The sequence below is a fragment of the Populus alba genome, chromosome 3 (genome assembly GCF_005239225.2).
Source record: "Populus alba chromosome 3, ASM523922v2, whole genome shotgun sequence".
NCBI lineage: Eukaryota > Viridiplantae > Streptophyta > Magnoliopsida > Malpighiales > Salicaceae > Populus > Populus alba.
The window spans coordinates 12,700,047-12,714,668 of NC_133286.1; the positions used below are offsets into that span (position 1 = coordinate 12,700,047).

A 14,622-nucleotide genomic window follows, 5' to 3' on the forward strand; every position below is an offset into this window, starting at 1 on the left:
AGGCGCTGAAGATATATGAAAGACAATCTATAGAAGGGGAGCAAAGTATACGGGGATGACTAACCATGTTAATCACGGACCTCCACAGAGGTGTTTCAATGTCAAGTTATTAGTACGGCGGGGGCTCTACACTACAGCAGTCAGCAGCCTGCACAAAGATTATTTTTTCCCTGGTTAATTCCTGATTCCTCTGTTTATTTATTTATTTATTTTAATATGCATGGATTTTTTTAAGGAAAAAAAAAAACCTAGCTGTCATTCTTTCAATTCTAACATATAATTTTATCCTTCTCTTTTCGACTATAACTCTGCAATAGCTTGAATTATACTCGAATATGTCTGGAAAGACAAAAAAATCGAAAGTGCCAGTTCCAAATAGCAATTTTCAGATAATGCATCATCAAATATAACTTCGATTTTAGATAACACGTTCCGATCATAGAATACACTTTTGATAATTGCATTTTTCTTAAGTGATTGTTCCAATATTTTAATAATATTACATATCCAACGTTTTAGTTAAATGTAATGTAATGCCACAGCCCCTAGAACCAAATTGATATCGTCGATTATGAGCCCACGCGCTTGATATCAACCCAGAAGCAGCTTCAAGGTGAAGATACATAATTTCACGTGGAAAAGAATTATTCAGGTAAATCATAATCCTTCTAGTTACCAAAGAAATTATTCAAGCAGCAGGTTTCACAGCAGCTTCCTGCATATCAAGTTCTTCCAGAGCTGTCCACAACTTTGGATCTTCATAATCGTTTATAATAATTGTAGGCTTTGCCTCCATCAATAGATGCTCTGGATTTCTGGTAGTTAAACCAACGACAGGCATCCCGGCTGCCACTCCAGCTTTTATGCCTGAAACAGAATCCTAACCAAGGAAAAACAGAACACAAATTTAGGAAAATCTAGCAAGCTGCAGAAGCTTAGAAAATAACGCTGCCAGGAAGAAGGCTGACCTCGCACACAAAGGTATGGTCCTTTGACACCTTGAGCACTTCAAGAGCCTTCAAGTAGGGTTCTGGGTGTGGTTTGGCGTGCTCACAATCATCCCCAAGGATAACAGCATCAAAAAAATCAGAGAGGCCCAGAAGTGAGATCATAAGTTCAGCATTTGCTCTTGGAGCATTGGTAACTGCAGCCCGTTTCAGCCCATGATCTTCAACCCATTTCTTCAATTTATATATGCCATTTACAGGCTTCAGTTGCTCAGATGCCAATCTGTTTGCATAGAATAAGTTATATGGTTTAACCAAGCGAAAATCTCAACACATGAACTGAAACTAGCAGGTGATCTACCTTCGAAACATCGCTTCCTTATCGTCCATGAATTTTAAGCCTCGTTGGAGATCATCAGGAAAGAGGAGCAAAGCAATATCCTCATTATGCTTCCCGGCAATATTCTTAACAAAGAATTCCTCTGTAATTGGGACCCCATCATTGAAACTTATCTGGTAGACAACGCAATGTGATTAAGTCTCTAATCTGGATTAATTTTCAAAAATATAGCTAAAGTGAAAGGTGATATGTCTCTATCAATTAGACAACATGATTTGAGATATTCTCACCACCTTAAGGAAAGAACATGTTCTCTTACACTTTTCCATGGTGTGATGCAAGTGTGTAAAAGAAACATTAAGATCACAACATATTCAAGACCTGATTTTTTCGCATAGACGCATTACCTCTTGAAGCATTTCTCGGAAGGCATAGTAGTGGAGGGGATCTGAATCGCACAGAGTCCCATCAACATCAAATAGTACCCCTTCCAATGGAGCAAGCTTGGAGAGAGAAAATTTACTGCTTAAAGACAACAGCATGAGATTATGATCCAACAATAAAGAATCCCAAACCACAAAAAACACAAAGCTTTTATCTTGACAAGTCTGGCACCAGCTTATCTGCCAGCTACTTAGGCATCGAAATAGCATCAAGAACCAGTGTCAAAACCATTCTTCCACTAGATTTGAGTCACTTTTTCGTCATTCAAGTTTATTCACTTTCTTCCAATATTACATGATTTGACAAAGGAAAAAATAAAGAATAAACTTTTCCATTTCAGTTTGTTTTTTTCAGGTCCAACTCTGTGATAATAGCATAAAAGCATAATCAACCATGGAACTGGATGATGTTGACTCCTAACTATTGCACCCAGGTTTGGTGTTAACTTTCAAGTAATAACAGGAAAGTTGCTTGCAGCAATCCATTTCCAGCCTAAAATTGAAAACCTCTAGCTAAAAGCATCAAAAGCCATAGTTCCTGATAAGTCATTGTGAGAAGAACCATAGAGTTGATGCATACATATTTGGGGCTGGCTGTCAGGGGAAACATATAAAACCAGCACACTAGCACAAGCTCACATCTTCAGATGAGCCTAACTGTTAGACCTTAGGCCGAAAATACTCCTTCGATAAGTTAAAAATCAGGGGTGGTGGATACAATTTAGCAATTGCATATGAATACTCAACTTCAATAAGTTGTGCCCTAAATACTCCTTCAATAAGTTTGTATCAAATAGTGAATATTATTATATCAACAGAAACTAGGCTGCCAGACTAATGTTGCCCTTTTTTGACATTTCAGCCATAATCCTTTAATATTTCTTCTTAAACGTCAATGCAGAGAGCAGCCATGACCCTTGATCATGATAATTCCACAACCATAATTCCGCTCTCTTTTTTGATGAATTATACCGACATCATTGTCACAAGAAAAATGAGGCAAAGAGGGGGGGGGGGGGGCATTGCCTTGTCAAACTCGGTATATTCAGAGCAATGCATGTGATAACAGCAAACAGATCGCAGAAAAACCAATACATATATGATGGCTCTTAAGAAAGCAATTATGAAAATGAAGTCCAACAAACCAGGAAGATAGCCATAAGCTAGAGAGATCATAACTCCGAGAAAAATAAAAGAGAAGAACACGATGATGATGATCCAACCAAACATTTAAAAGAAGCCAATAAAATACAAATAGGAAGAAAGAGAGATGAGAAAAACTGACGTATCAGAAACAGACATGATTTGATGCCCTTGGAAATACAGAAGCCTCTCTCTCTTCTTTTGGTCTTGAAAAACAACAAATGCCTTTGGCAACGATGTTGTCAAAGGTCGTTAATTTAAAGAGAGAACCAATGAGGAGATTCCAGACCAGCTGGCTACTTGCCTGTCATTTGCATTTGTTCTTCTGTTATTTGCCCACGTGACCCTTATCTCTATTATTATTATTATTATTATTATTATAGCCCCCGAAGTTTTCTACGAATGTTGATTGATCTCTCCTTTTCCTAATTTCTTTGGATTATAGGCAATTATAATTTATTTTTTTACCGAATAATCTTCTTCAAGTAAGTTGTTATTAATTAGTTGAAAGATCTCATAGAGCACCGAGTGAATCCATTAAGATTATTGTTGAAATTCTTGGATATATAAATATTTGGAAAAATTAATTTATTAAACTTACTCACACCCAACTTGATTTTTCTTCTGAAATAATTAAAATATAGTAATTGTTAGTGAAAAGTACCAGGAGAAATTCAATAAAATTAGCGTTGTTTAGAAACAATTCAATCTTTGAGAAAGATATTTATGCCATTATTGTATAGTTGAAAATACTAAAATTTTCTTGTAAGAAAAATACCCGATAAAATGTATTTTTATGAAAATTACTTGACATTTGAAAAAAATTAAAAATATTTTATTTCTACGTGATAATTAAATTTAAAAGGCATGTAAAGAAATTAAATTAATTTAATTAAAAATTAAAATATCAAAATAAAATAATTGTCTTTTTTTTTAATCAATGAATCATATTAAGAGGTTTTACAAGTGTTGCCATTATTAATACAAATATTTTTTTCCTGTTTATTATCTCAAATAATTTTTTATTTATTTAATTATGTGTATAATATGAAATTTTTAATTTATACTCTGAATATTTATATATATAAAAAAATTATATCGAAAAAAGCTTTCATATACAAATTTTTAATAAGAAAATAAATATCGCCCGTGAGCGCAATTGTTTTTCAATTAGAGCACATAATATAATATAACAAAAGGGCCTAATCAGGCTGGTTTGCCGAGGCAGGCCCGCACATGGCCCTAACAACATGAGCCAGGCAACAGCCCAAATTACCCGCATTCAATGAGCCGATTATCACATTAAGAACACCCTTCTGGGCCTAGGTGAAGGAGGCCATAGCAATCATGTCCAGATTCTTAACAATGGAACATTTATACTGTTTATGGATTGCTTTGTAATAGCTTTGTGATTGTAATTTTAAAAAAATTATTTTTATAAAAAACTATTTTTAGTTAAGGTTGATTTGATATTTAAATATATTTTTTTTTTGGTCGAATAAAAAATAGTTTAATGTGTTTGGTTAAAAATACTTTTCAAATTAAGGTTATAAAATAACTAAAAAATATATATATATATATATATATATAATAATGATTTTTAATTTAAATATTGTAGATTTAACTACCACTATTACATAATTAAATAAATAATACTTTATATCAAATATTTTTTATTATTTCATTAATTTATCTACAATTTTATCACATATAAAATTCATCCGATAAGAACTATAATTTTCATGGCATTTTAAATGTGCAACAAAATCAGGTAAAATATCATCAGAAACAAAATTGAAATTGCGATCAAATTCCACAAATACTACGTTATCATACGATGCCCTTCTAATTTATATAGTATTATTAAATAATATTAAATACTAATTTTTCAAGTAAAATATAATTTAAAAAAAAAAACCTATCAGGTCAAATGCAGTCTAATAAATAGTTAAGACATTATTCACATGAATAATACCAAATAAGATTTATTTGTACTGTTCACGTGAACAATACCTAAGTGAATTATCACCTGGTATATAAACGTGGCTTCTCACAAACCGGTGCTGTCAACGGATCCCACATACACAATAATTTATATTTTAATGTTTCCAAATATATTATTTAAATGGTTTGCTTTAAAAGTTGCCGCAACCGAGTAAACAACAGTCCTCCAAGAGTTAAAATTACGTCTCCTGGAGGATGGTGGGGGCGATCATTAGGGTTTAAACAAACAAGTTTAGGGTTCCAAGGACGGAAACATATAAAAAAACTTCAGAGCTCCAACATGATTTCATGATTACATCTAACCTATGCAACTTCTCATCAGACTTGTATTTCTCATGCATGATATGAGGGGTCCATCAAACACCAGCTCGCATCCCCTGAAAGGCACTGCACAAATTGTTTTAAAACCTTTTGAGTCCATTTTACTCCGGCTTGCTGAAACTAGTGCTTTCCATGTCATGGCTGATGTAGTTCCATGGAGTATGGACTCTCTTCCTGCCAGTCTGCGTTGGTGTGCTGCCTACGCATCTTCTCCGCCTGTCAAGAACTGTGCAGTCAGCTCGGCTAAATTCCTGAGCTCAAGAAACACGAGTCGCACATCAGAGCTTGGTAAGATCAAGTACCGTTGATCAGGAAAACTGAGGGTACTGCACTGAACTCAGGTTTTCAATTCTTTCCAAGAGATAACGTTGTTGAATTCTCTGGAGCGCATTAAGAAATAGAAATGTCAGAGTATGCCGGTCATTTCAGCGGTCTTCATCTCAGTATGCTTTTCTTATTGCTCAAACTCAAACTAGCTTCAATCCATGTCACCCTTTTCAGTTGAGCAACACCATTCTTTATTATATATTTGGTATCAGATACTTTTCGAAATATTTTTTAATTGAAAAATAAATTAAAATTATATTATTTTTTATTTTTAATATCAGCATATTTTTTCAAGTAAAATATACTTTGTAAAGCATGTTATAATGCAAAAAACAAACACCCTATAGATTTCTAGTGTTTCCGTGCAGATTCCAACCCAGAGAAATCAAAGACGGTGACCGGTGAGAACACCAATAGATGCCTAACCCAAGGGCTCTTTGGTGGAAATCCACCAAACTGTCCCCTTCATTTTACCAATCTCTCACGCCAAATTGTTTTGAAGTATCCAATATTTGAATTCAATATTCAGGCCAATTACAACCAACCCTCCGAGAGAGAGAGAGAGAGAGAGAGAGAGATCATCATGGCCGAGCAGCCTGTATGTGTGAATCAGCTAACGTATATTTCCAATAATGCATTATCTCTAACATGATTTTGACAGGACAACGGTAAAAAGCTGCTAGATTTTCTATGGTGAAAGCAGAATAAATCGCGATTAGAAATTCTTGCTAGAGAATTAATTATAATCCGGATACTTTTTGCTAATTCCGAAGACTTCACCAAGTCGAATTTTCAAACGAGAGATTGCAGTTTTCTATATTTTACCAAAACAAGTAATTCCAAGTCTAAGAAGGTACCTATGAAACACCCGTAACAGATTTCCACGCGTTGAAAATATTGTTTATGTGAATGTCAAACTTGGCAAAGTTCACCAAACTAAAGAATATGGGAGGCTGTTTTTGCTATAAATACTACAAACCTTGTTCATTGCATGCATTACCACCTCATCTTCTTTGCTTTTATTATCTCCTCTCTTTGTATCCAATAATGGCTCCTTCTCTGCGGTTCCTTTTGTTCCTTTCAGCAACCTTGTTCTTTATGCAGACTCTGGCGGAGGCTGCAACATGTAGCGACTGTTTCACTCATTCTCGGGCAGCTTACTATCCAAATTCTGATGAAAATGGAACAGATAGTAAGAGACCTCTACTAAAATATGACAAGAATAAAAACAATTAAATTATCTGTGCACTTATTACCAATTGAGCATGCATTCTTATGAGTCTCTTTTCATGAATTGCAGCTGGCAGATGTGGATATGGTTCATTTGGAGCAACACTGAATGGTGGAGATGTAGCGGCCGCATCTAACCTCTACCGTGATGGTGTCGGTTGTGGTGCTTGCTATCAGGTATCAATTAAAAGCATCATGATTGCAAACCAGCTTGTAACCCAAAAAAAGAAGAAGAATTGCAAACATACATTTTTTTTTCCTGCTGTAGCATTACATGGCATGATTCTGTTATTGGTTCTCTTTAAGCGTCGAAATACTCACCATAATGGTTTACTGAACCAGGTAAGGTGCACCAACAGTTACTATTGCACTGACAACGGAGTGACCATTGTTATAACTGACCAAGGATCAAGTGATAATACCGACTTTATTCTCAGCAGACGAGCCTTCCGTCGGATGGCTCAAACCACAGATGCAGCTGCATCCTTATTAGCCCTTGGAGTAGTTGATATTGAATATAGACGGTAAGTTATACATAATAAGACTTGAAGCAAGAACCTCTTATTTTTTCATTTACAAGAGACAGGTGAAAGCAAGTTTAAGAATGACTAAAAAAAAAGACTACTTTTAATAGGGTGAGAAAAAAGAAGTGTTTTCTTGGTTTTAATCATCAGCAGGGCAAGCATTCCAAATAATCTCCCCAAAGATGAACTCTTAGAAATAGCAACTTGAGCATGGAAGGGTTATCAAGCATCCTTATTCCTTCGTTTTCGTGATGAAAACTTCCCCTGCTCTTTACTTCATGAAGGTTTGTCGTGTACAAGTGGACTATATATTGAACTCTTTCTCCATGCAGTGTTTCATGCAGCTATCCATACAAAAACATAACCATCAAAATCGACCAGAACAGCAACTATCCTTATTATCTGGGTTTTGTCATCTGGTATCAACAAGGAAGAAGCGATATTACTGCTGTTCAGCTATGCGAGGTAATATGCACATCTTGTAATAATATCAAAAGCACCTTTTATATATTAAATATGCCTAGTCAAAGATGACGGCAAAGGGAATATTAGCTGATATAACACAGGAAAAGAAACTGGATATGAAGAAAGTAAAATCAGCAACTAGTCTCTAGCTCATTGAATGAAAACAACCAAATTTAAATCATCCAAATTTTACATGTTCTTTGAGTCACCGAAACTGTTACTAACAAAAGTTCTATTGTGTGCAGACGCAAAATTTTGTATGCAAGCTCTTGGACAGAACCTACGGTGCTGTATGGACAACTACCTCTCCCCCCAGTGGACCCTTGTCGCTAAGAATGTTATTCAGTGATGAAAATGGAGATGAGACATGGGTAGTTCCAGTCAACAACATACCTAATGACTGGAAAGCTGGAGAAACATATGATACAGGAGTACAAGTAAACTCATAAAGTCCTGGGAAGCAGACAAGTAAACTCATAAAGTCCTGGGAAGCAGATAAATCTATCCAAATAAGCCCGTTGCACTTCGTTTATTTATTATTTTATCATTTATTTTTGTACACGGGTATAGGGTCTAAGAAACTCACGAAAGTAATCATTTTAATGTTGGCTATAAAAATTCCTGGTATACTAATAAAATTTGATTTCTTATAACTTTACTTTCCTCAAGGACCTCAACTTTAGCCAGAATGTCTGCCACTAGTCAACATCAATAATCCCAGTAATGGAAAAGACTGCACCTGTCCCTTTAGATATTCTTATAAATTAATATACGTTGGTGCATAGCAGAGTTACTAACGAATAAAGTTTCCAACTTCTATAAATTGATCACTGTTGGCACTTGAAGGGGAGAATGGGCAAAAATTCATACAAAAGTGAAGTTCAACATCTGACGGTTAACGCTTATTCCATCTAACAATTACTACATAGCTGTACAAATATAAAGAGAAAATCAGCTGATGTCAGCATCCTAACCTGATTGTACTAAATAGCCTGTCATTCTTTCATAATCAGAAAAAAACAGCATCAAGCAGCATCTTTGTATAAAATTCCACAGATAATGAAATCACACTGGAATCCTTGCAATGCAACAATGACATGGTGTCATGTTAGTATCGGAGACTTCATTTTGGTTATAGGATATAAACAAAGTTGTAGATAAATATGACAAGAATTATGGTTCTCCTTTCATGATATCTCTTTACCTAAAAATTTCAAAGTTCTGTAGCATGCACTTAAAATCTGTAAATCTCTATGCCACCTTCAGAATGCTCCCATATGTATCCTAGAAATTTGCAGGAGGGATAACCTTTGAAGTGGAGAGTTTACTCTCATGCAATCCATCTCTAACTGTTAGCAAAAGCAATTAAGTTCAGCTTATCTAAAACCAAACGTGTGTTCATTTGAGCTCAAAACAAACATAATTTCAAACTAGAGATTCTGTTAGTGAGAGAACTAGATTACAGCCTCCATTGCTAAGGTTAATATTATGTGTTCTTGCAGAAAGGAAGTCAGATTTGGCTAGAGTAACTCAACATATTACTGGTTTGCAGGAACTTTTGTGTTCCATTAACATGTAAAACAACCTTGTCATAATCCTGAATATTTCTGCTTCAAGTTTGGAAAGGTACAAATAAAAATTTTCCACAGTTTCCTTTAGTTTACATATGAACTGACAGAAGCATGTAATAAAATTCATGCCCACTTTCTAAAACTTGGGGGGGAGATTCCAAGACAATCTCATGATTGTTTTACGTGCTACCCAAATGTTCGTGCATAACTTGAAGGGGTGGACAACTTGAACCAAATCTAACTTCAACTGTGCTACAGTCACTCATATAACAACAGCAACAAAGGCCTTTAAGTATGGGATAGTTTTCTCACTCATATAACTCCTCGAGTGGGAGTTGCATTCAGAATCAAATGAGGGTACAACTTTAAAGCTGAATTAACCACTTCCCCTGACAGATATAGATAATGAGTTGCATGGGAGATCAAGACTCCACTTATCTGTTAATTTGAAACTTCAGTTGACAGATACTATTGCCCCACTTTATGATATTGTTGATACTATCCTTTCTAATTCAAGTAATCTAAACCAAGTTTGATCTAAGCAGTTCTGGATCAAACTCAAATGTCTAACACCTCATATTGAACTAGACACAAGAATTGATACCAATTCGGTTTAAGGGCACCAATCACCAAACATTGTACAAATGTCTCACATTACAAAAGACTACTATTCACAAGAACAAAGTTTTAACTTTAGCAAAATTTTATCTTACTCTCACAAAGTTGCTATGCAGAAGTTAAATACGTATTCTGATAAGGGAAATTATTAAAAACATAAAACACCCTTATAATGCTCCCACGATGTATAGGTCAACTACAAAAGTACACATTGACATGAATAGAGTAGAATAGCAGGACTATAAGATAATGAAACAACAAAGTATATTCAATGCTGAGCTTGTAACCAAAACCATAGATAAAGGCCAATGGCATAATACATTTCATGCAAAACAAATGTGCTATCAGCTTATCATGGATTTAGAGTTCAGACTGGAAAACAAAAGAAATCAGTTTTAACACACCTCTTCAGCTACTAATCAGTGTGACCTTATCTTTACAAGTTGCAGCTGGATATGGTATCCTTAAACAGTTACAAGGTTCTTTCTCAGGGAAAATCAGCTGTTTGAACGAGTTAGCCCATCGCCTGGAGTCCACGTGCTTCCTGGGATTCACACTTGACATCCAAAAGACTTCCGTATTTCCCATTGCAACAATTGTCATTTTGGCCATCTCCAATTGAAAAGGTGTATTTTTAAAACTTGCTAAACAGTATGGCTGAGTTTCAAGTCCTAATAGAATCTATATTAGACAATTTGATCTGAGCAGCTGCCTCACTCAACATTGAGTGCCTCCTTGAAGTGAAAACCATTTTTGAATTAAGAGTCTTATTCTTCAGAGTCGTTCTCAAATTTTCTACATCATCCCACCTCCCTTCAGTGGCATATGTGTTTGATAATAACAAATATGGAACAACATGATTTGGAAATAACTTAATCAGTTGCTTGGCCAGGATCTCTCCAGGTTCTGAAATACAGTGGGCCCTACAAGCTGAAAGAAGATCTCCCCATAAAGTAGGCTCTACCTCTGTATGCATCTTCCTTGTGAGATCTTCTGATGGTTCTTTCAAACCTGCCTGGCCAAGGAGGTCAACCAGACAACCATAGTGCTCAGGCTTTGGTTGAATCTTATATTTTCTATGCATTAGATCAAAGTACCACCAACCATTCCAAACCATCCCTGAATGTGAGCATGCAGACAAAACACTCATAAAAGTAGCATCATTTGGCATAGGACCTCCCTTCTCCATCTCCCAGAACATTTCTAGCGCTTTGTCTCCATCTCCATGCATACCGTATCCAATGATCATAGAATTCCATGACACCACACTTTTTTCAGGCATCTTATCAAACACTTCTCTAGCCAAATCCATTGCCCCACATTTTGTATACATGGTTAATAGAGCAGTTGAGAGTAACATATCAGGTTTAATCCCATTATCCTTCATATAAGAATGAACCCATTTTCCTTGATCAAGCATTTTCAGTTCCGCACATGCAGTCGAGACACTTACAAGAGATGCTGCATCAGGCACAAAGTCCCCTCCAACCATCATGTCAAAAAATCTCAAGCAATCACTATACTTCTTGCACCTTAGATAAAGAGCCAACATAACATTCCAAGAAACCACATTCCTCAAAGGCATCTCATCAAAATACTTAGCTGCCATTGAAACATCTTTTATCCTTGCAAACCCATCAATCATGCAATTCCAAGACACAACATCTCTGGATGGCATTTTGTCAAACAATCCTCTAGCCGCCTCCATGTCTCCGACTCCCACATACCCAGAAATCATTGAATTCCAAGTGAAAATATCTCTCTCGTACATTTCATCAAAGATCTCACGTGCAAGACCCAATTCTCCATTCTTCACATAACCATCAATCATCGAATTCCAACTCACCAAATCCAACACAAACCCATTATCAAACACCATCCTCGCATCCGAAGTCCTCCCACAAACAGAGTAAAAACGTATAAAAGAATTCCTCACAAACAAATCCAACTCAAACCCAAATTTCACTACTAAAGCATGAACCTTTTGACCTTCTCTCAAAGACCCAATATCAGCACAAACCTTAGCAACAAGAGGAAATGTGTAATGATTAGGCAAAACCCACTTAGCAATCATTTTTTCATAATAAAATCTCAAAGCACCAAAAGGGTCATTCATATTCACAAAACTTCTCATTATAGTATTACACATAAAAGCATCAGGTTCTTCAATGTGATTATACAGAGAAACGCAATGAGAAACTGAATTTAAACAAGCACAGAGCTTCTTGATGTAACGACTCGCGGCGAAAGGGTGTTGGAAAAGGCCCAAGACTGTAAGTTGGGTGTGGATTTGATTGAATTGTTTGATGTTAGTACATGATTGTTCCAGTTTTTGCAAGATGGGATGATTAAGATCTAATGTGGGTGCATTTGCGCTGTTGCTAATCGTTTGTGTGAGTTGTTGGGGTGTTGGGTCATTAGGAAATAGTTTTGGAGGGGTTTTAGAGAGGTTTTTCTTGGATTTGAGGAATTTGTTCAAAGAAAGGGAGTGTTTGTAGTATTTGTGGTTTAGAGTCATTTTCTTTGTATTATGGCGGGAAGGGAAAGGGCTCTCTGAGTTATGGGTCGGGTGGGGAGTCCCAAGTCTCGACTGCATATCAGCGTCTATGTTTGGGTTGTGGCCATGTAGACGATTCGATGCAAGACAGTCTATTTGTTTGTGTGGTAGTAAAGAAAATCATGAGAAATTTAAGTTTTTACAATTTGGTTTGAGATGAAAAATCATAATGAATCAATGGTCAAGGAGTAAAAAATCCCCTTAGCCGTTATTAAGACTACACTTTTTTCCAATGAACTTTGACTTTATTAGCATTACTATTCTCTTATTTCAAGACAGAGGTATGATCTTACTTCGCTTTTATAATAAATTAGACTTGGTGCTCATGTTTTATTCCGGTACTGGATTATTTTTTTATATAAAAAATATTAAGTATTGAAATGGAGTTAAAAAAACAAAAAAGAACAATAGTATTACAACACTAATTAAAGTTAAGACAACATTTTTATTTTTATTATTATATATGCCATCCATATCGGGAAAGAAGATAACAAGGAATAAAATTATATAATGAAAACTAATTTTTAACTACCAGGAACTGTAGCATGCGTCGTTCAAACTTCAAAGTGCGTGGCAGCCCCAATGCCAAAAGCTTTTTCAAATTTAAAAATATTATTTAAATGTTAAATTATTTATCATCATCAATCAAATATATAATTAACAAAAAAAAATCAAGGCTAAAAGAATCTATTACCCTTACCCCAATTATTTATGTTTCTTGGGTGCATGTATAATTTGATTATTTATTAAAAAATATTGAAATACCCCTATCCCCGTTGTGTTGTGTTTATTTATTTTTTTTATCTTCGAGAATATTTTTGTTATTTTATTATAATTAAAAATATTGAATAGATGAAAATATCCTTAATCAAATCTATAATAACTAATAAATTGTGTGAAAATATAAAAACACCCTTAACTTCAAGGCAAGTCCTTTTATTTTATTGGAAGTTCATAGGTGTCACTTGACTATGGTAGTTAATAAAGGATTATCTTTTATGGCTACAAGAAAAAACCCTTTCTTTTTAATTTTTTTTTTATCAATTTCATTATTATTATTAATATCACGACTACTACTACTACTACTACTCATATTATTATTAGTATTGTCATTATTATTGTTATCATTACCATTATTATTAGCATTATTACCATCGTCATCATTATCATTATAATTAACATCACCACCACTATTATTATTGTGTCTTCTCCTTGACAAGGAAAAATTTACTATTCGACTATATGCATATTTTTTTTGTCTTGGTATTGACACATACTATCTAGATCCTCTTCGGAAAATAGCTACGCCAATCACTAGATATTCTTTTGAGTACAAATTCTATTATATTTATATTATCTATCTTATATTTTCCTATTATATTCAATTAATGGACTACATATAATTTATATAATATTTTTATATGTTTGATTTTTTCATTCTATTTTATTTGAACAAAATTAAAATTTATATTCATTTAGAATTTATTAAAAAAGTATTTTAGAATTTATTATTCTAAATTATAATTTAGAATGATTTGTTGTTGTTGTTGTTGAGATAAAAATAAATAAATAAACTTGATTTGAAAGATAAAATTAAAGACCATAAAAACTTTGAAAAAGAAACAAAGAAAAAAAAAAAAGAAATCAAAAGAAAAGGAACCAAATTGAAATTAGTATTATTCTTATTGAAAAATCAAAAATAAAAAACCTAAAATGAGGGATAAAATTGAAAACCATAAAAACTTTGACAAAAGAATAAAGGAAAAAAAAAAAGAATCAAAAGTAGAAGGATCAAATTGAAAAACATTACACATACAAATTAGAATTGAATAATTAAATTGAAAACAAATAATACTTTAACAAGAAAAAAAAAGACAAAGATCAAAAATGAAAACTAAAAAGACTGAATCCGAAACACCAACTATAATGAGGACTAGAGTTGATTTTCAGATTAGAAAAAAGAAATTAAAAGTAAAAAAAAAAAAAAAAAGTCCACCAATAACAAACCGACCATCTTTAGATGCCATGTTCCACTAATAAAGAAAGAGGATACGAAGAAGAATTGAAAAAGATGTTCCACTACTGAGAGATGTTGCACATGTCACCCAAAGCAAGTGGCATCTCCCATGAGC

General features: G+C 34.3%; 3 protein-coding genes across 3 annotated transcripts; 1 reads left to right on the plus strand and 2 right to left on the minus strand.

Annotated features, from left to right (window-relative positions):
• Positions 1-463: 463 nt before the first annotated feature.
• LOC118062887 (haloacid dehalogenase-like hydrolase domain-containing protein Sgpp) lies at positions 464-3,168 on the minus strand. The gene is made up of 5 exons (XM_035076757.2): positions 3,016-3,168; positions 1,695-1,809; positions 1,309-1,460; positions 969-1,230; positions 464-880 (listed from the first exon to the last, which is right to left on the minus strand). Exons 1-5 carry the CDS (start codon positions 3,030-3,032, stop codon positions 689-691), a joined length of 738 nt encoding a protein of 245 aa, XP_034932648.1. The 5' UTR covers positions 3,033-3,168; the 3' UTR covers positions 464-688.
• A 3,348-nt stretch (positions 3,169-6,516) lies between these two features.
• On the plus strand, positions 6,517-8,397 carry LOC118062857 (expansin-like B1). The gene is made up of 5 exons (XM_073407895.1): positions 6,517-6,717; positions 6,826-6,932; positions 7,098-7,279; positions 7,612-7,744; positions 7,990-8,397. Exons 1-5 carry the CDS (start codon positions 6,573-6,575, stop codon positions 8,191-8,193), a joined length of 771 nt encoding a protein of 256 aa, XP_073263996.1. The 5' UTR covers positions 6,517-6,572; the 3' UTR covers positions 8,194-8,397.
• A 1,835-nt stretch (positions 8,398-10,232) lies between these two features.
• Positions 10,233-12,711, minus strand: LOC118062856 (pentatricopeptide repeat-containing protein At4g18840). Its single transcript, XM_035076718.2, has one exon. The coding sequence runs from the start codon at positions 12,527-12,529 to the stop codon at positions 10,598-10,600; it is 1,932 nt and encodes a 643-aa protein (XP_034932609.1). The 5' UTR covers positions 12,530-12,711; the 3' UTR covers positions 10,233-10,597.
• Between the last annotated feature and the right edge of the window lie 1,911 nt (positions 12,712-14,622).

Coding starts and splice junctions, on each gene's coding strand:
- LOC118062887 (XM_035076757.2), bottom strand. Junction 1,231..1,308: donor AAGGAAGCGATGTTTCGAAG/GTAGATCACCTG, acceptor CTATGCAAACAG/ATTGGCATCTGAGCAACTGA. Junction 881..968: donor ACCATACCTTTGTGTGCGAG/GTCAGCCTTCTT, acceptor TTCCTTGGTTAG/GATTCTGTTTCAGGCATAAA.
- LOC118062857 (XM_073407895.1), top strand. CDS start 6,573: ATGGCTCCTTCTCTGCGGTTCCTTTTGTTCCTTTCAGCAACCTTGTTC. Junction 6,933..7,097: donor GTTGTGGTGCTTGCTATCAG/GTATCAATTAAA, acceptor TTACTGAACCAG/GTAAGGTGCACCAACAGTTA. Junction 7,745..7,989: donor CTGCTGTTCAGCTATGCGAG/GTAATATGCACA, acceptor TATTGTGTGCAG/ACGCAAAATTTTGTATGCAA.
- LOC118062856 (XM_035076718.2), bottom strand. CDS start 12,529: ATGCAGTCGAGACTTGGGACTCCCCACCCGACCCATAACTCAGAGAGC.